Raw genomic sequence first — 19631 nt, forward strand, 5'->3', positions numbered from 1 at the left:
TGTTCTTTTTGTAGGCAAATGGAATGTTGTCACTTTGTTTTTTTTTTGTGGCAGGTGATAAAGCACGAGCTAAGTATGGAAGGCACGCTAGACTTCAACTTCCCGCAGCAGCACAGCGCGATGGCGGCGGAGGCCGAGAGCCAGTTCGCAGCGCCCGCGCCGCCCGTGCCGACCACGCTGTCGGGCGGCAATGGGCCCCGCGCGCCCTACTCCGTCGCCCCCTCCTGGGTCCACTGAGACATACCATCCGAACCTTCGGACCTTCGGACCAGTTACCTACTTACAAGTTCACATTGTCCACTGTAAATACGATGTGACGCAACTTTTCTCTTTTGTTACTTTTGCATTGTAGTCGAGATTTTTTGTTCTTTTATCATGTTAACTAATGTTAGAGTTTTATTTAGTGTTAAGTGGACGGTTACCGATCGTTGTTGCAGTCAATTGTGTTAGTGTAGGCTTTAGTGCTAAGCTAGGTGGAAGCTTGTGATATAGATAGGGTATCGTAATCCGGATTGTGGATCCTGGAGGGAGGCGAGCGCTGTGCACCGCTCGTGAATACACGAGAAAGGTAATCTATTTCTACATATACCTATATTATTATGTAACATAAACTCAATAGCCATTCAAATTGAATAGATTTCCTTGGGATTTATTTCAGGCTTAAAACATTTCATAGTACAGGAAATTGCATAAAATCGATCAAGATATTCGTTACAGAAATGTACGAATAAGAGTTTTCTCTCAGCAGAAACTATAATTATACATTTTTCAAACGACTTCTAAACTCTTTCAAAGACATGAGCTGCGTATGCGAAGTGTGGAAAAGAAAATTACAGAACGTTTAATAGTACGGCTGGTAATAAATCTCGTATATCAACGATATAACAAACTTCTGCAGTGCCCGATGAAGTGATAAGTGCCTCCACCAAAGAAACTTATATTATGATATAAAAAAATATTATTAAGTTTTTCTTCAAATTATTAACTTGTTATGAGTAACTAAACTTCAACCTTGCAATATCGCTCAATAGTAACAAAATTAATGCACGAAAATACCGTTGTGAATATTTTTATTTTATTCTACATTGTGTATTTATTTTTTATACCAAGTCGTGCCACCCTTATGCCTGACATAAAAAGAGAGTACCACTACCATGCCAACTTTTTCTCTATTCATAAGACAATTGCTATGAAAAAAATCAGAGCGTAAATGAATTTTCCCTTTTTACGACTATACCTAAAACAGAACCACAAAATATGTAGTTCTCTGCGTATTTTCACGCGACCCCCAAAATCTGCAGTAAAGAACGGATTCCTTGTCACATTCATATTTACGACATTAGGTATTACAAAAGATAAGTACATCACTCATGTTTACGTTTCTTTGTACGTGGATTATGAGACGTGATGCCTTCTTTATTTATGTAAGAACCAAAAGAAAAAGTCTTAGGTCATATCATTTGTTTGCAAATTATATTAGCCTATGAATATTTTTTGCCACTATAAACAACTGAATGTGAAATTGAGATTTTGAAATCTTTGCTAAGTAAGCTATTCACATTGTTTTCATCGTATTGAAATGTTAAAGTTTAATTAAAATAAATGGTTACTCCATTTACAAATCAGAGATAGCTATATGTGATTATATTACCATTATTAGGTAATCTAAATTGATAAACAACAATCAAAACAAAACACCGAATTCGCGGCGTTTATTTAATATGAATAATAATTATAATTAGAGTCCTATTGAGTGTGGTTTGCCAGCGTTCAAGATTCAATTTCACCATTGAACGATCCTATTTGTGCGCTAATGAGGGAGACCGGAGCTACCGGCACTCGTAATTAATCATATCATTTTAGCGTAAACGGTGCCCGTCGCGCCGCGACGAGCGATCGCCTCCGAATAATGGAATATCACGAAAAAATCTCCAGAACACGACGCTGGATTAAACCCGCTTCGGTAATGACTTGTTTTTTAGGGTTACAAAAGAATGAATACGTCCTCCGCAGACGGTGAACTTGCGGTGGAAAATATCTTGTTAATTTTTTAATACTTGGACACGACGGAAAGTTAATGGGGGGTAAAAACTCCGGATCGAGAAACTCGATTTTAAAAAGTACCAAAACGTGATTTAACTTTTCATTTGGCACGCAATTACGTAATGGGAGTAATATTTTACAGATTGCTCAATAAATCGGCGCGTGAGATATTTTTGTTTTATCATTTTATAACACAATTTTAAGAACAAATGCACACTTCGTTAATTTCGTATTCCGATCTTTTGACGGGTGGAGTCCGTGTGCCAAGACATCGGTCAACACTCAACGATTTTATTAACGAGCTGATTTTCATAAAGTGTCCGGGAGTCGGGAGGAGACATCGTTTAAATTTCTGAACTCATCCGGTATTCCATTCGGCTAGCTGCGTAATTAGGTACGGGGCCCACCTTTACACACGATTTCCCGGCACTTGTTAAAAGTTTTCAATTGCGTTAGGAGGGGTCCTTACACGGAATTTATTCATTATATTCTCCCCCCGCCCTTCTACTTAATAAAAAAGCTCCTTTGCTCTTTTATACCCACCTCGGTGTTGCCTTATAGGTAAGTACTTTAAATATTTGCCGCATGGCCTCTCTGATGAGTGATGAATTATACATTTATTTCAGAATTTTTATTACAGTATTAAGATTTTCATTTCCATAACTGACTTGACAGTTGTGACAATGGTTCATTACAGCAGCGGGTAACTCTTAACTGCTTGTAATAAATACAATTAAGAAATTTCAATTCAAAAACGGTTGGTCAGTCTAAAAATAAAAAAAATATACGAACACTAAACAATCACTCAAAACAAGAGTGTTAATTTTGAAAAAGTGACGGGTATTAAAAAATTGTTTAAATAACCCATGTCCAAAAATAAGACTTCCTATGTCAATTTTCCTTATTAACATTGAGTGGTAATTTACCGTTGACGTAAAACGGCCAACCTTCAATATTTATAATTAATACATAAATAATAGGAATAATAAAAACTTAAAATATGATTATTTATTCAAGTGACAAAAGGATTATTTGAAGGACACAATTATCCAATAACGGACTATAATTCATAGTTATTTAGTGCAGAAGCCTTTTACTTAAAACTCTAGGCTCGTGACATCGAATCTCAATTTACGAAAAAAGTAAAAAAAATGCTATCAATTCAAAAAGTTGCTCAATTTCGGCGTTCAATATAAGTCTGAAGGATGAACGTCGCATATCCAATAAGTTGGTAGCTCTTTATTGTTTGACAGCTTCGTGGCGAGTTTGATCAGTTATTTAAATGAGTGCCAACATAGTTAGGGATGTCAATTTTCTTGAGATTTACGTGACTCCCACTCCCCCCTACTTTACAGCGTAAATATTCTGTGGTGCTTATTAAGGCGCTACGTTAAGTTTGACTTTCTGAAACATGTTTCAAAGTTCAACAAAATTACTATAACGGTAGCCTTTTTTATATTGTAACTTAATCTTCTTGCCATGAATACTTACTGAAATATCTTAATGCTTTAGGTATATAAACTTACATACGTATGGGTACCTACCTAGTAGTAATTAGAATTTCATTGTTTCAGACGTAATATTTCCGTGAAATAAATAATTTCATTGTTTTTGTCCTTATGTGCAGTTCACACGAATTTGTTACGCACGTCATAAACGGTAATATCGTTCAAATTATAAACTACTCATTTAACTGTTAGTGAATTATTATTTATCTGAATTATTGAAGGAAACTTAGATAGGTCTATGTGCAGGGCCATAGCTAAACACGTTGTTGCATACCATTCTATCAAATTAAAAGCGACCCTATCAAGTTTCAAACAAGCATTACTATCTAAGATACAGGCCGATCACGAAAAGTTGATCGCTCTTCAAGAGTACGTACAAAAAAAAATGTTCAAGGGTGTGTACTGTAATTTTGCCAAGCTCCTTTAGCATTCATCGTTGATGTCGACCGTCCAAATTGGATTACGTGTTAACTGTCTACAGAAGCACGCCCCTAGCTAACGATTTTATGATTTTATTGCGGAACCCCAAATGCGTTGAGATTATGACGATACAAATTAGGTCGGCGTACATTTTGATGTATATTATCCACTTAAAGTTTTAGGAAGGCGGTTTAAAATTCGGTTGAGATATTTTATTAAGTTGTAGGTAGCCTTTTTCCAGCTTTATAATAGAGTTGAAGTGTCAGATGGAGCGACTGCCTATCTGATTTCAACAACCCAGTAACACGGGCAAACCGATATAAAATACAAATTGATTCTGGAAAAAAAGCTTTCAGTTGTAATGAAAAATTGATAATTTTGAGTAGATTGTAAAGAAAATGCCATCAAAAATAAATTAAAACACGACAAACAAGCATTCGTCTAAATATAAACTTAAATTCCAGGGCATAAGTATATAATGTATGTTCACTTCCTAAAACCTGTTCAATGGTGTCATATAAGTGCCGCAGACAAAATTAGAGTCACATAACAGGCAGCTTTTCCTAAAATTAATTCATTATGCAGTGTGCTAAAATTCGAATCCCTATATGTATGTATATGCCTATTTTAATCTACTTTGAGTAAGTTCTACGTATTGTTAATAAGCTCGATTCCATTGAAAGACAATTCCAATATAATTGTCATCACAGAAATTATTTGTTCATGATGTACTTCTACCGAGCACTATAAAGCTATTTGACAGAATGTAGTTAGAATAAGTTAGTAAGCTAATCCTCCTTGGAGAAGTTGTTCGGATAACATGTTCAGGATTTTCAGAAGTTTCACGACACGTGGTGCGATGGGCGTTGGGCGTCTCCGCCCCGCCTTCATGCAACAAGTTACCCGTCCCCCGCACCCCGCACCCTTCTTCAGAAGCCAACGGGGCCGTCGCAAAGACAATCCCATTTTTTCATTCCCATCCCATTGAGTACAATACTTTCGCAGTAAAAGTAATTGCGAACAATCCGTCCGTAGTTTGGTCATGATATCGCTATGAAAATATACTTTCGAATTTAGAAACCGAAATTGGTTTTCGAATTTAGAATATCTTGTCTGACATTTGTCTTCAAGAATGGCAAATGAATAGCGATATAGTTTCATTGTCTATCAAGATTTGTATCTTAATAATGTCATAAAATACCTACAGCATACATCACGACTTTTCATTTAAAGCAAATACAGAAGATAGGGTTTCAGCCGGCAATTTAATAGCAGATTAAAAAAAATAATAAAATTTTCAGTCACTTTTATTTGAAATTGCCCCATCTATTCCAATCTCTTCATCGCATTACATAACCACGGCGCTAAAGCAGCTATTTAAAAAATACTCAGCATCTAACAAATGTCCGTACAAATCGGCGCAAAGGAAGTGTGCCCTAAATAACACAAGAGTTAAGAGGTCGCCAGTCCCCTAGTATGAATAAATTTGCGCCAAACACCGCCCCGCCTCACCGGATTCTCTCGATAACCGACGACGCCTATGCTTTATAACCCGTGACATCCGAAACTCGATTTATTATCACACTGTCATGTTCGAAGAAAAAATCGGAAAAGTTTCGTAAATGTTAGTGCGACGAGCATACCGCTTTTCGTAAATCGCTCTTCTGTGCAAATTAGCTGGCATTGGCAAACTGAAATTTACTTATATAGTCTCTTTTAAATAATTCATTTAAAACTGCTTAAAAAAGTTATGTAAGTTCAGAAGTTAATTGGTATCAACTATCAAGGTATCAAAAAAGTTCCATACAGCAAATTGTAAATCTTACAATGTAAATCGCCTATTAAGCAATACCGCCGCTATGTCTTATCACTTAAACTTTTAGACCCGTAAATCATTTAAGAAAATCTGCGTAGGCTTTTCAGCTACGAGCTACGACGTAGCACCATTGTAGTACTAGACATTATTTTGTTACCGTCAACTAAGAAAACAATGATATTTTTAACAAGCACAAAGAAATTGATATGGCAAATAATAACGTCCTTTTAACACGACACATAATGAGCCGCCTCTACGTCATAATTATAGTGCGTAATCAGAAATCATTATAAAACCATAACATGACATAGCATTAGGGAAGTTCCCAGTGCACTTAATGCACGTGAAACAAACGATACGAGCGATGATAATCTGCAATATTGTGATGTTCATGTAATGCACTCGTGCAATCTAAGCGATCAGAACATTTAATACTACGAACCCGCTTGCTAGTTTTATTTAGGTACAATTATGTTTTGCGAGAGATGGTCGGGAAATGTCTGGTACAAAAGATGTTTTCAAATATCTTAGAAGCGAAATTAGAGCAGATGGGAATAAAAACGTTGAAATAAGTACCTATAAAATAAATAGTTGGAATTACAGTAGGACGTCTATATGGATGATGTTTTATCACAACTTTTTGACCATTATGGCGGCGTAGAATAAAAAAAGTAAAAGTAAATTGGTGCTGAATTGTTATGCGAAATTCTATCTATAGTGCATAAGTAGGTAACTATACCAAGACAGATAAACAGAACCAAGAACTTCCTTCTATTAACATACAATAATATTAAGGATATGACTCATTATCTTTTGAGTCGCAATAATCTTCGGCGCGTGCGAACACTTGAAAGTCAACCGCTCAGACGCGACGAGATGACATTCAAAATGGCTCCTCACAAGGTCATTCCCTATAGATCAATTAACACGCGTGATTCGTGAACTAATCGCCATTATAGTCTAGTGGACAGATAGCTTGTTATCGAAATAGGGATGGCGTTATTAGTTTTATGAGGATAAAAGTGATTAGATCGATTGACTATGTTTTTGGTCTAGAATTGACATTTAACTTTCGTAAACGTAATTTTTGTACTACTTTAGTTTGAATCCTGACTGGCACTTACATAAGAAAAAAAAATTAAAACAAATTTTAAGTTTTAACCACAACAGCGTATGAACCTATCGAATCGGATACTTTTCTCCCATTTGGAATCACCTTATGGGAAAGGGGCCATTAATCGCTAAAGTCCTGGGAAAGGCAAACGAAACGATATTAAGTACCTACCTAAATTAAAATTAACCGCATTGTAATTGCTGAAATAAACATTTCACTAATTAAAAATCAAAATAATTACCCGAAGACTTAACCCATTAAACCAAAGTGTCAAAAAAGTAGAACAATAAAATGGGGGATCATTCAATTCAAAAACTGAAAAATGATTCGTTAAATGAACTCATTAGATGTTGTTTTAATTCTGAGATAAGTATGCCAATTATCCACATCACATATTAAGAACGCACTTATTCTGAGCAATGAGTCACGAAAGGAGAAAGTCCGTTACATCGCTGAATATGCGACAGATTTATCGTGGTTATGTAGTGTTGTCACCACTTCTGCGCAGTCTATCGATACGTTTTAAAAAGCACATTATTACCTTTGTAGAAAAAATACTAGCAGCACTAAATTTCGACATCTCTAGTAATCTTGCAAATGTTATAACAACTTTAATTGACTAGCGTATTTTCACAATAGCATAAGTGTCTAAAGCAAACGTCACTGTTACAAATTGTTTAACTTAGCATTCAAACATTGAGATGTTATATGAGTGATAATTTGCTATTTATACTCACAAGTTGTAAACTAATTTCAGGCCCACCTATAAGCCCAATCGGTAACTACTTAAAGGAAAAATATTTTCTATGGTCACGACCTATGAAATTGATTTTCAAAAAAATTACTTGAAAAAATATACCAATTCCCACAGCCGTGTAAAATAATAATGTAATCGATAAGAATGGTGCAACCCTAGGGGTCGTCACCTGCGAGGTGCGGGGCGCGGGGCGCCACAGACTTGGCGTCGCTTTGGCGGGCAGGTTACGATTTACACTCCACCAACTCAGCAGAAACTCTGCCCGGACGAGAAATGCTGATAATCCACATCCACAGACGTTGCGCGAGAATTAGATCGAGATTACTATGATACCGCCCTGCCCTGAGACGGTTTTATTACTCCTACATATTTAATTAGGATGTAAATTGCTGGTTCGCATACACTCGTGGTATATGTCTCCTAGGGTTGATCGAGTAGCATGGACATTTTGTCTACTCATATTTTTGGACTCGGTAAGACGCAACGTGGTCTAGTTTATCAGATATAAGTAGTTCAGCTGCTAATTGAGAGTCGTAGTGTTCATGATCTTTGATTGACTTTAATCAATTGGTTCATTGATACTAGGAAATAAATTGTTGAAGTATGAATGACGATCTTTCTAAGGGTATGCCAATTATGATTCATGGAACATCGAATAAAGCAAACTCAAAATATCTGCCCGAGAGATTTTTTTACATTTATTTTTGATATCATTTATTTTTGAAATTTTTAAACTGTGCTTGGCAATAAATCCCGAGGAATCTATTGATGCAGTTGGGACACTAACACTCAACACTGAAAACTTGATTTTAAAGTTTACGTATCTTTGTTACAGATTCGAAAATCCATCGGCTATCAGAAATACAGGAGTACTCTGATCCCGACGTGATCTATTCACCAAAGTTTGAAGCTGAACGAGGAGCTCTGATGGCTCTTCGCCTCCTGAGCCAGTTCAAATGAATACAACGATTCATCACAATAAGAACCAAATTAGAGAAGACCAGTTGAATCATGGAGACTGATAAGTGTTCTAAAACTATTATTGGCAAGCAAAATTTACGATCAAAAGTGACATTTTCGTGATATATTAGACATTGAATTTTATTTTTAAGGTAAATGTGACCTCGCGTTAATGATCAATGTGTAGTTTCGAGTTAAACGCTATCAACGACGTGTTAGTGGTAGACGTGGAGTTCGGAGAGGGGTGAACAAGTGCGGTTGTAGCCCCTCCTGCATCTACCAACTTAGTGTTTAGTAAATTAAGTTCACACCACATCTCAGTGTGAGGAGGCACATCTGACTGAATATGAATTATTTCTGAATGTATTGTACCGAGAGTTTATTCTGTCTGAAATGAATCTATGCTTAAATAGACTATGGTAATTTAGTCTTTTGTATTTGGATTTGCTACGGAAAAGTAGAAGATTTGACCAAATAATCATTTATGACTTTTACGCAAACAAAATGGGAATAAAATTATACGAATTATTTTGCGGTTCTTACCGATACTCTATTTCCCGGGATGAGTATTGGGCTGTTAGCATTCAAAAACCGTAAAGTAATTTGTTTAACAGCTTATTTGGCCAAATTGGAAATTCATGTGTGGGCCAAAATTATGTACAAATATATTGCTAGTAAATGTCAAACTAGATTTGTCTAATAAATCCATATGGCAGGAGGTTGATTAAACCAAATATGAAGCATTACAATATTTTTTGCCTCCTGTTCATAATTTTCAAATAATAACATAAAAATACGAACTACTGTCAGCAAAAATGCAATTATTTTTATCAATCATGCCATAATGTAAATAGGATATTTTATAGTTACATACACGTGCGCCATTTTTAACCAAATACCGTTACTGTAATTGCTCAACGATACATCTAAAGACGCCAAATTCGGAACGGACTTCAAATTGCTTTGGAATCAAGAACCAAATTATTCACAGGCCATGGTACATTTGTATGCTGGTTAATAGTACTACTACGTTCAGTTTTTCTATACGATGTAGACTAAATAGTAACTCGGTGATACTATTAACTATCAACAAAACTTGTTCGTCGTAATATTCAAAAGCTCCGACTTCACAATATTGCTATAACATAAGTGTCTACTGATAATGTGTATATGTATATGCTCATTCTCAATAATTGTGTATAATAAAACCAGGAGAAGTTGGAAATTGTGTCTAATAGATGACGCACAAACAAAATCCGTTATAGTCAAATATCTAGTCCCAGATATTATTTTTCAGTAAGCTACTTTTCAGATATATAAGCAGAATTTTACTCATAGATAAGCATTATTGCGGGCTAGCCCATGTTAACTATAAACGTAGCAAAATTGAGTTCATTCTGTGAATTACCTCAGTGGACTTTTTGTGATAGATTTAGCCAATAAGTGTTCAATTTAATACGTGTATCGTATAAGTCAATTCTTGTACTTTTGGCGTCCATTTATATATTATGTGTTTTAAAGACAATATTTGGTTTTTGCATTATGTATTTCGAGACGTTTATTTACGCATGCCATTTATCAAACTTTTACTGCTTCTATACTTTGTTACGTATATTTGCAGCTGACATTGGTGCTATAGATAATATTTTATTGTATAGCTCATTATGAACAGATTTTAGTTTCATAAATACATGTGTAAATGACGTACAATGTGGTTAACTTGATACGCTACAATTTTTATTATGTTGCGCGTATATATTGGTACTAGTAGACAAAATTCAAGATAGCGACGCGAGTTGTGAGCACACGTTATAATTTCTATAAATATGTAGATAGTTAATAATGTTTAAAGTTAATTTTGTGTGACTTAAAGTCTGTAGAGCGGTCAGTGGATGTTCGACATCGGCCCTACCTAGGTGATGGGTTTCTGATAGTAACCATTTGCCAAATATAAATACGTAAAATCCAATAACAATCGATTATATGAATGTACGTGTAATCGGAATTAAATCGTTAGTTTGTATAATGAATGTTTTAGACGAGTAATCAATTAGTCTCTTCGGAGGTATCTCATGAATTAATTAAGGTTGTTAGTTAATATTATCTCCTGGTTGTTGAAATGTAATATTACGATATACATACAATGTGAAGAGACGTATTTTATGTCAATCCATGTGGTCAATTAAATATGGACCGAATTAAAAGTCTGTTCCATTAAAGCCTAGCGTTAATGTGAATGATTGAAAAAACAATGTAGATTGTTGTTGTGCTTTTAGCCCTGGTTTGCTAAATAAATGGCTTCCTTTTTGTAGCTATGCGGTAGATAATGTGAAAACGCAACAAATCTTTTTCAAAATTGAGAACAAAAATATTTCTTTTTACCTTTTTTTTAACAACTACTAAGAAAAAGTTAAATGGAAATGCTGAAAGTTGCACAATTGACATTCGAAATTATGTAATTAGAATCTTTGACTAGAGGCACAAAATACGGGTCAGCTTGTACAATGCACATGATAAGTACAGTATCAGTTGATACAAAACCTACGAACTCGTTTATCGATAATGTATGGGATAATATTTGTTGGACGGTGTCGTTACTTGTGTGGTTAGGTGTACGTCGCGATAGCATGTAAACAATTTGATCTAAGTACATAGATTGAATTGGTAGGTATGTAATATGGAAATGCGTAAACGCATGTAGGCGCATACAATTACCCTTTTGTTTATGCCTATGGGAATTGTCATTAGTTCGTAATAGATAATATATTTTAATATTAGACCATGATTATTGCATTAGTAATCATGTATTTATAGGAGATGGGTGTGCGTCCCATAGAAGAGATACTTCTGTGTAAATTATTTTGTACAATGTTTAAATTTTCTATGTTTGCATCATTATTTTTATGGCGTAACTTTAGTAGGTATAATAATTTTGTTGATTTTTATTTTTCAGTTGCTTACTATTATAATAATCTGTACGACAAAAATGTGAAACTCTAGATGAATTAGAATGAAATTATGTGTTTCAATGTAAATATATAGACAAAACATGTATGTAGAGGTACATAAATATTATTTATGTATTAAATTTGATATTGTTTTCAAAATTTAACTATCCAGTCGTTTTATTCTCCTTACACCCGTCACTTCCAAAAAAACAAGCCTATACTATAAAAGTAGCAAACATTATGAGAGCACGCTTACACGGACTAGTTTCAGGAGATTGTTGATGATCGGTTTTCCAACTTCATGGTCAACAATGGCGAATAAATTAATCGACTAGAAAGCCAACATTGGCTTAAGTTTATGCTCACTGCTCTTAAAGTCTATTTAGTGTGAGATTATTTATTTGCAGCCTGATCTAACAAACAAACGTGAGGTGAGTAATAAAAACCTTAAGGAAAACATTTGTCCAAAAATATGTGACCCAATATCACATCACATTGAAGTCCCACATAAAACAATCAGAATTATTATGAGAAGACATTGCAATAAAAAAGATCATTGATGTGGGCATTTCGCAGTGTGCCGGGTCCGTATTCCCGACCACGATCCCGCAACATAACACATTAGTTTCTCAAGGGACACTTTTATTGTTAAACTTTTGGAATATTTAACGCTTTGAAACTGAGATTTTTTTTATTACGCCTCGGTGAAGTTTTTATTATACCAAGAGCTATTTCTAAAGGTTTTTATGTCAGTTACAGCAGTACCAAAGTCATCAGTTTATAATAAAGTTACAATATAAAATAAAAGTTATGGTGTCACGATTGTAATCCAGTGAAATGGGCAAAGTTTCAGTAAGACGTCAACGTAGGCCTAATGTACCTAGTCATGTTTCAGAATTTTCAATTACTTAGACTTATAATCTATACCTATGTGAAATACTTGAGAACAAACTGTCTTAAATTCCACACAAAAGATGACACACTGACAAATTCTAGAAATCGGTTATGAAATAAACTTAAGTAGGTAGTTGTAAAAAGTTTAAAAAGTAGGCAGGTTTAGTTACTTAGATACCTACCTACACTAGACTGGATAGTCAACGCAATTGACAACAGTCAGATAGGTACGTAAGTTGGAAATCTAGAAAATCATCTAATTGTAGGAATTCTCTGCTGTGACATTTCCGTACCTACCGATCTAAGTCATGCGTAGCAGTCAAAGATTAGGTACGTACTAAGAACTGACCTAGGTAACTATTAGGTAGGAACTGATGGAAACAACGAGAAATAACTCAACCATGAAAACTACTTATCATCATGGTCGGCCTTTTTATTGTTCCAATTGGCCCTAGATCTTCTCTCAGAGGAAATGCACCACAATTAAGTTGAAAGTTGAGCTTCTGAGGCACACGATACTATGTTATTAACGTGTTTCTACCAGCCATAGGTAAGTTCTTTATAAAATAAGGCCTTAAGATAAATTATGGAATCAAGCTCAACTTTGCGGAAATCCACGGCATTAGAATGCTAGGAAAGATAGATATTAGGTACGTGTTAATTCCGCGAGACAAGAAATCGAGGCATGGATGATGCATAATAATATGCTTATTAACCGATTTCCCAAAAAGGAATAGGTTCTCATATTTAAAAGAGTATCGACGTCTGCAAGTTGTCGATTTGACATTGAAAATACTGGCCACTTAATAAGTTGAGGTATTCGCTCGGCTTGTCAACGGTCGCAAATTGAATCACATTGACAGTTTATAAGTTTTTCAAGTCCGTTGTGTAGATACGGAATAAATCATGATTGCAAAAATATTAGGATTGCGAAGAGGTTTGGTATCTATTATAAATAGGAGATACCCCAGTGGAAAATTATGTAAGTTTAAAATCAATTTTACCTAGTTACCGACAATTTACATCTTTCTGAAGGTACAAAAGTAGGTAGACCATGCAGTACCTTGCTACCATGCTTTTTGTAGGCATGCCCAATCAACTGTATAAAATATCAGTGGGTTGTACTGTTACAGCCTTTTTATCGTCCCACTGCTGGGCACTGGCCTCCTCTCACATGGAGAAGGATTGAACATTAATCACCACGCTTGCTCAATGCGGATTGATGATTTCAGACTATATAGACCAGGTTTCCTCAAGATGTTTGATACTTAGAAAGTACATACAAACTTAGAAAAGTTGCATTGGTACTTGCTTGAACTGGAATCGGACCCACACCCTCATACTCGAGAGGGTGGTTCTTTACCCACTAGGCCACCACGACTTCTTCAGTGGTTTGGTACCTACTAATTTTTTATGACTTATTTTTGTTTCAAGTAACTTCACGACATAACTACGCCGCCGGCCTCCTGAACCCGGCTAAATACGGCTCTACAAGTCCGTTAGTAACATCTGTCAGAACTTGTAAGTATGAGAAGGTAACTAAATAGTTACTAGTATGAGAAACAGGACCTACCTACCCACTGACTCAGGTGACTCCACGTAGGTACGGCATCTCATAACATCAGGCAGATTCCAACACTGGCATAAGTTAAAATTCAGCCAGTATTTAACTGTTTCTTGACATCGGAACACCATTTAGGAGTAACATTAGATCAAGATTTGTTTTGTTAATGTACAGGCTAGGTACTAGGTGTCTTTTTCTATGAATGCTTTCCAATGAAGAGTTAATGAAGACGAATTTTCTACAGCCGCATGGAAGAAATGACGATTGTATTTATGTTGCACCTATTTACAGTTGTGTGAATACGGCACTCCTAAAATTAATGTATTTTCAAACAGACCGCTGCGATGCGCACATGAACGAACTGCCGGTGCCGTGCGTACCTTGGGAGCCGTGGTACAGTGACAAGCAAAGCTTCTACAACAAAGTCCTAGTTCTTGGCATACTATGGTAAGGCTTTCTCACTATCAACAAAACGGAAGGCTGATGACAAGCTGCGGGTTGTTCGAAAGAGATACCGCGGCCCTGGTACATAAAAGGCCTACGACGGAACACGACGGTTTTTAGCCAGTAAGAGTCTGACACTCCCTCCCGCAGCGGGAGGGATCATTTGATGATTTTTGACGTTAAAAAAAGGGCTGATGACAACAGCATGCACAGGAAACGTGGTTGGAAATTCATCACGTTGCAAATTTCTTAGAATCTTATCCACCTATTAACTGACCTAATTACGTAGTTGTTTTAATATGTAGCTTCAATAATGAGCAGTGTTCGATAATTATGCATGTTTCGCAGGTGGATATTTTCTTTAGGCATGATGCTCTATACCGACAGCATATACTTGAACTGGGGCCCGCCGCTACAACCCGGCCCTCCGAGTGAAGAAGTCGAAGAATGCGACGACTCGGAATAGTTATTGTAAACCGTATGCTGCTGGCAATAAACTAATTTTAGTTATGAATTATTTTATTTCCTACTAATACACTCTATGTACTCCCCTATATATTTCCTTATGTACACTCTATGTATTTCCTTATGTACACTCCATGTACTCACCTATGTACACTCTATGAACTCCCCTATGTATTTCCATATGTACACTCTATGAACTCCCCTATGTATTTCCTTATGTACACTCTATGGACTTCAGACTAGCGTTTTATTTATTTTTGGTACAGAATACTCGGTGGTGTAGCGGTTGGTAAACCACCGTATAGGTACCGAAGTTATACCGAAGGACCGTAGCGGATGCGGGAAACAAATTGGTCAGTGAATAGGCGGACCGGGACACGAGTATGAGTGAAGGTAGTAATTTTTGAAATAAAAGGGACTTAGGTACATGTGCTGCATATGGAGGCGCACGTTGATGCAGGCTTTTTACGGTGCTGTTTCCCTTACTCACTTAGATACTGTTCGTGTGTGCCGGCTACACTTACACACTGCGTTTCATTAATTATTTCCACATAAAATAACGGAGCGGTGTCGCCGTCCATTCTAAAAATTTGAATCTAGCGGTGGAAGATTTCTTTCTCTTTCTCTTTCTGGTGTATTGCAGCGGAATAGGAGAGAAATAGACGGATAGCCAACTCATACTGTGCGGTCGCGGAAGAATGAAATGTAAGAAAAGATGCATTCGAAATTTAAATTAACTTGCGCGAGCAATACTCGTGTTTGCTCCAACCCAAGTGGCGATTTCGAACTACATTTTTTCTCGCACGAGTTGTGCGTACAGCAAAACCGCAACTAAAAGCACTTTCAGAGGAGTTTACTTAAACGAACATTATTGTTATGCTTGTCTGGAACCTTACGAAAATTTAAGCCAGGGTTACTTAAAGGAACAATAATAGGCGGTTTTAACTTACTCTCTTTATTTCTATAGAGAAGAATTAATAATTACTGCTAATATTACAATGCGTTCGACGCAGTCAGACACGAGTCCATGAAACAACGCGCCTCTAAATTGCATTCGAATTTTTATTGCATAAGTTTGCTAGGTCGCTGTATTATGGCGCTAGTTTCGCACTAATTTGTCGCAAATGCAGCGCTACTAAGTTGTGCATACAGCTTGAGTCCTTATAAGAACACTATACAATATTGAACTGTTACCGGACAGATCTCATTCTTAAAAATATTAATTTAAAATTATTTATATTTTCATCAACCCCTTTCTAGGGATATCAATGAAGTGGACGTAATTATTTCAAGAGCAAGTTACTGAATAAAATTTTCAAATGAGCCAACCTTTAATATTAAGGCTTATTTTACTGATATTGGTAGATATTCTAGATTTTTGTCGGAAATTTAGAAGTCGAATTCATAAATCACATAGTAATTTAATACAACTATTTGTCAACAGCTAGCTTGTCTACGATCCTTAACAGTTATGTAAACACTGCGACACAAAAAAATGGCAACTGAAGACACGTAATTGTAAATATTTCATGAACAAGTTCGCTATTGCAATGCTTCGTATTTGTCACAGCCGAGTTCCCGATATTATTACAATTTGAATGAACAAAATAACTCTGACAAGACCTTAAGACTTCTAGCCGACCGATCTTCCAATTTCATTATGTAATATTGATATTGCATATTGTTTTTTAAGTCTAGTCAACTATCGTAGTCGTAGATTCGAAATAAAGCGCTAAACTGAACTATAATTATGTATAATGATAAGTGAGAGTTATCTGCTCTCTGGTTTGGGTTTGGGGGGCTTGAATCCTTGGATTTTCTTCTTCTTTTTCTCCTTACCGCCACCAGATTGGAACGTTTTCCAACTGTCAACTCGGTTTTGTCGGGATTCCTGTAAACACATTTTAGAAACTTACTAATTTATTTCATTTATATCCTCTTACTATTGTATGTGTCCAATTTTATCACAGAATAGCTGAGAATTGTAAATGATATGATCATTCGAAAAGTTCTTATTTATTGGAGTCTCATTTAAATAAACGTTTTTTAGTTTCTTTAACTGACATAAATAACCACATCTACTACATCTGTGGTCCTACCTCAAAGTTCTTAGCCCATTCCTTTTCAAGAGACTTCTGTTCTTCCTGTTCAATTTCAGCTTCTCGTTTCCTCTTCCTCTCCTCCATGTCTCTGACTTCAAGATGCTGGCGTTTACGTTCCATGTCAGCAAACAACTGGAATCAGGTAAATTATTTGGTTAAAATACGATTAGCTGATCTTAATTGTTTAAGTGTAAAATGATAATCTAACAAGATTCGAAAAAACAAAACATGGATTTAAGTATGTGCTTAATGTGCTAAAATGATAAAAATATAATAAGACAAATGGATCTTTAAAAAAAATAATTTGGTAATACAAAATCCAATCAAATAAACAATGTGTATACATATTTGACAAACACTTTGTATTACCATATTTGACCAGATTCTAGGAATACACTCACAGTACGGTCAGTCTGGCTGCCTAGTTATTTGATATGAAAAAAGAAACAAACATACCTTCATGGTCATAACATAAATTGCATGTTTATATTTCACAGGATCATCCTCCGGAATGCCTTCAGACAATTTGTTTTCCTTTTTCTGCTTTTTTCTTTTCTGCTCAATCTAAAATAATAAATTCAATTAATAGCGTGGGATATAGTAAATTCCATAGCAACTAGTATAAACATTAGCATTGATTTTGTTGATAACAGCAAAATCAATTTACCATGTGGTCAGTACGCTCTTTAGCTTCTTCACAAATGTCCAGGCACTTTTTTCTAGTGTCATCATTCTCAAGCGTCTTCCATGCCCTGTTTACTATCTCAAAAGCCTGTTGTGCGCGTTCCAAGTCTTCCTGTAAATTAAAACAAAGAAATCAATTACTCATTATGAAAGTTACAAAACAATGGCTCTGTCTGTCTATTTATTCTCAAGAACTAAACTTTGATTTATTGAATTATTTTCTGTGCTATATTTTTGTGTCTTTTCACACCTATGTTCCTCGTAGTTCCTTACCTATTACTGGCTGTCTCAGGACGTCCCTCGGTATGATCCGATCTGTGGATAAAAACGAAATGTTGACGGACATAACCGTCTAAACGAATACGAAATCTCCTTACTTGAGAACTGAACTGAATAATTTAATCTTAATCATAAACGTAATTGGGATTGAGATAATTTTAAAAGTAGGTCACTCATTGAAAATTATATTTTAATTTCATTTTTTGTAATAGTATAATGCAATTTGGCCTTTTTTTATTTAAGAAAGTTCACCTATGAAAGGATACAATAGATTTGTTGTAAAAAGTAGGCAAGTTCTAGGTGATGATTAGATCAAAAAAATGTTCACTTACCATATTTTTATCTGGATGTACCAGAATGGATAGTCTTCGGTATTTCTTCTTAATTTCATCAAGGGAAGCATCTGGCTCAACTTGTAGCACTTCAAATGGGTTTAGATTAAAATATGTAGAGCCTGGACGTAGTAATCGTTCAAGTTGTTGTTTTGGAGTCAGCACAGAATCACGTTTTTCAATTTCTTTTACCTGCAAAACGAAGTGTAGTAAGGCGTTGTGCAATCATCACAATAAACATGGTAATCTGATTGTAGTTACGGAAGCACGTTAAATCAATGTATTTGTACATAAAATGTTCGACAACGGCGTTCTTTTGGTGTCGAACAATAACAATACTAATTTAGGTATTATTTACCCAAATTATACATAGTGGAAGTTATGAATAAGAGTCTCGATATTAAGAAAACGTGGAAATATTGAATGTTGTGGAATATTTACAAAATAAGCCTCACCTCTGTGTAGAATTCGTCGAACGAATCTGACCTAGCGGCAGACGGTGCAGACATGTTAAGCTATTGTATCACTATTCTGTGTTACATAAAATACCTGAATAACTAAATTAACAATAGTTAAATAAGCACAATGAAATGTTTTACAAAATTTTCATTTCACCATTCGCTTCACCTTCCAGTTTCTCGACCACAGATTATCATCTTGTCGCGTTTCGCAACGCAACTGCAAAGCACCACAGAGTATAGCCAAATAGTTATACTCTATATGGATTTTAGTTAACTCGATTATTGATTAGTCGATTAACTAAAATATTGAAGTTAATACTACTGGTGAGCTAAACTTTTTAGTGAAACAATACACTCTTATCTGTTTTCTTGAAGCTATTTGAGCAATAAAAATCTTACTGAAAATAAGTGAATAGTAATAGTTTTTCTATTTTTCTTTTGGCAACATTCATTCATGTTGCCAGTATGTCAAAAATATTTTCCACTTAAGTTTTGCTGAATGGGAGGTTTTCTTTATGAGAATTTAAAAAAATGTTACCAAGAAAGTAACAGATAGCGTTGTGCCTACTATATACGTGAGTGTGCCTCTGCAAGTAAAAAAATATAATTGCAGCAAGGCCTTGCCCTTTAAGACGAGACTCAAGAATATTCCGATTTGTGGACAAATTGTTTTCAAAATCTCTCGGGACATTCAGATAATCATCTGACTGACTTCTTTTCTCCCTTTATTCCATTTTTATTCTCTATTTTCTATTTCTTAAATTGTTGATGACAGCAACGTTTCGTTATACGACCGGAACATTATATGATGTTGATAAGACATGACGTTCCGTTCCTTTC

At 35.5% G+C, this 19631-nt stretch overlaps 3 protein-coding genes across 5 annotated transcripts in view; 2 read left to right on the forward strand and 1 right to left on the reverse strand.

Moving 5' to 3' along the window:
- The window catches only part of LOC110373652 (forkhead box protein O), a 77990-nt gene extending 66257 nt beyond the window's left edge, over window positions 1-11733 (forward strand). For all 3 annotated transcript variants that reach the window (XM_064037102.1, XM_021330996.3, XM_064037103.1), the window contains exons 8-9: window positions 55-568; window positions 8494-11733. In XM_064037102.1, coding sequence (XP_063893172.1) covers window positions 55-237 — 183 coding nt within the window. In that variant the 3' untranslated portion in view covers window positions 238-568; window positions 8494-11733. The remainder of the gene's footprint in view (window positions 1-54; window positions 569-8493) is intronic.
- Window positions 11734-13264: 1531 nt separating this feature from the next.
- On the forward strand, window positions 13265-14978 carry LOC110373751 (uncharacterized). Its single transcript, XM_021331093.3, has 4 exons — window positions 13265-13442; window positions 13895-13981; window positions 14360-14471; window positions 14817-14978. The coding sequence occupies exons 1-4, from the start codon at window positions 13367-13369 to the stop codon at window positions 14932-14934; spliced, it is 393 nt and encodes a 130-aa protein (XP_021186768.2). The 5' UTR covers window positions 13265-13366; the 3' UTR covers window positions 14935-14978.
- Window positions 14979-15872: 894 nt separating this feature from the next.
- Window positions 15873-18991, reverse strand: LOC110373712 (dnaJ homolog subfamily C member 8). Its single transcript, XM_064037245.1, has 6 exons — window positions 18786-18991; window positions 18331-18522; window positions 17703-17831; window positions 17492-17599; window positions 17033-17167; window positions 15873-16824 (listed from the first exon to the last, which is right to left on the reverse strand). Exons 1-6 carry the CDS (start codon window positions 18837-18839, stop codon window positions 16705-16707), a joined length of 738 nt encoding a protein of 245 aa, XP_063893315.1. The 5' UTR covers window positions 18840-18991; the 3' UTR covers window positions 15873-16704.
- Between the last annotated feature and the right edge of the window lie 640 nt (window positions 18992-19631).

Source organism: Helicoverpa armigera, chromosome 12, assembly GCF_030705265.1.
Source record: "Helicoverpa armigera isolate CAAS_96S chromosome 12, ASM3070526v1, whole genome shotgun sequence".
NCBI lineage: Eukaryota > Metazoa > Arthropoda > Insecta > Lepidoptera > Noctuidae > Helicoverpa > Helicoverpa armigera.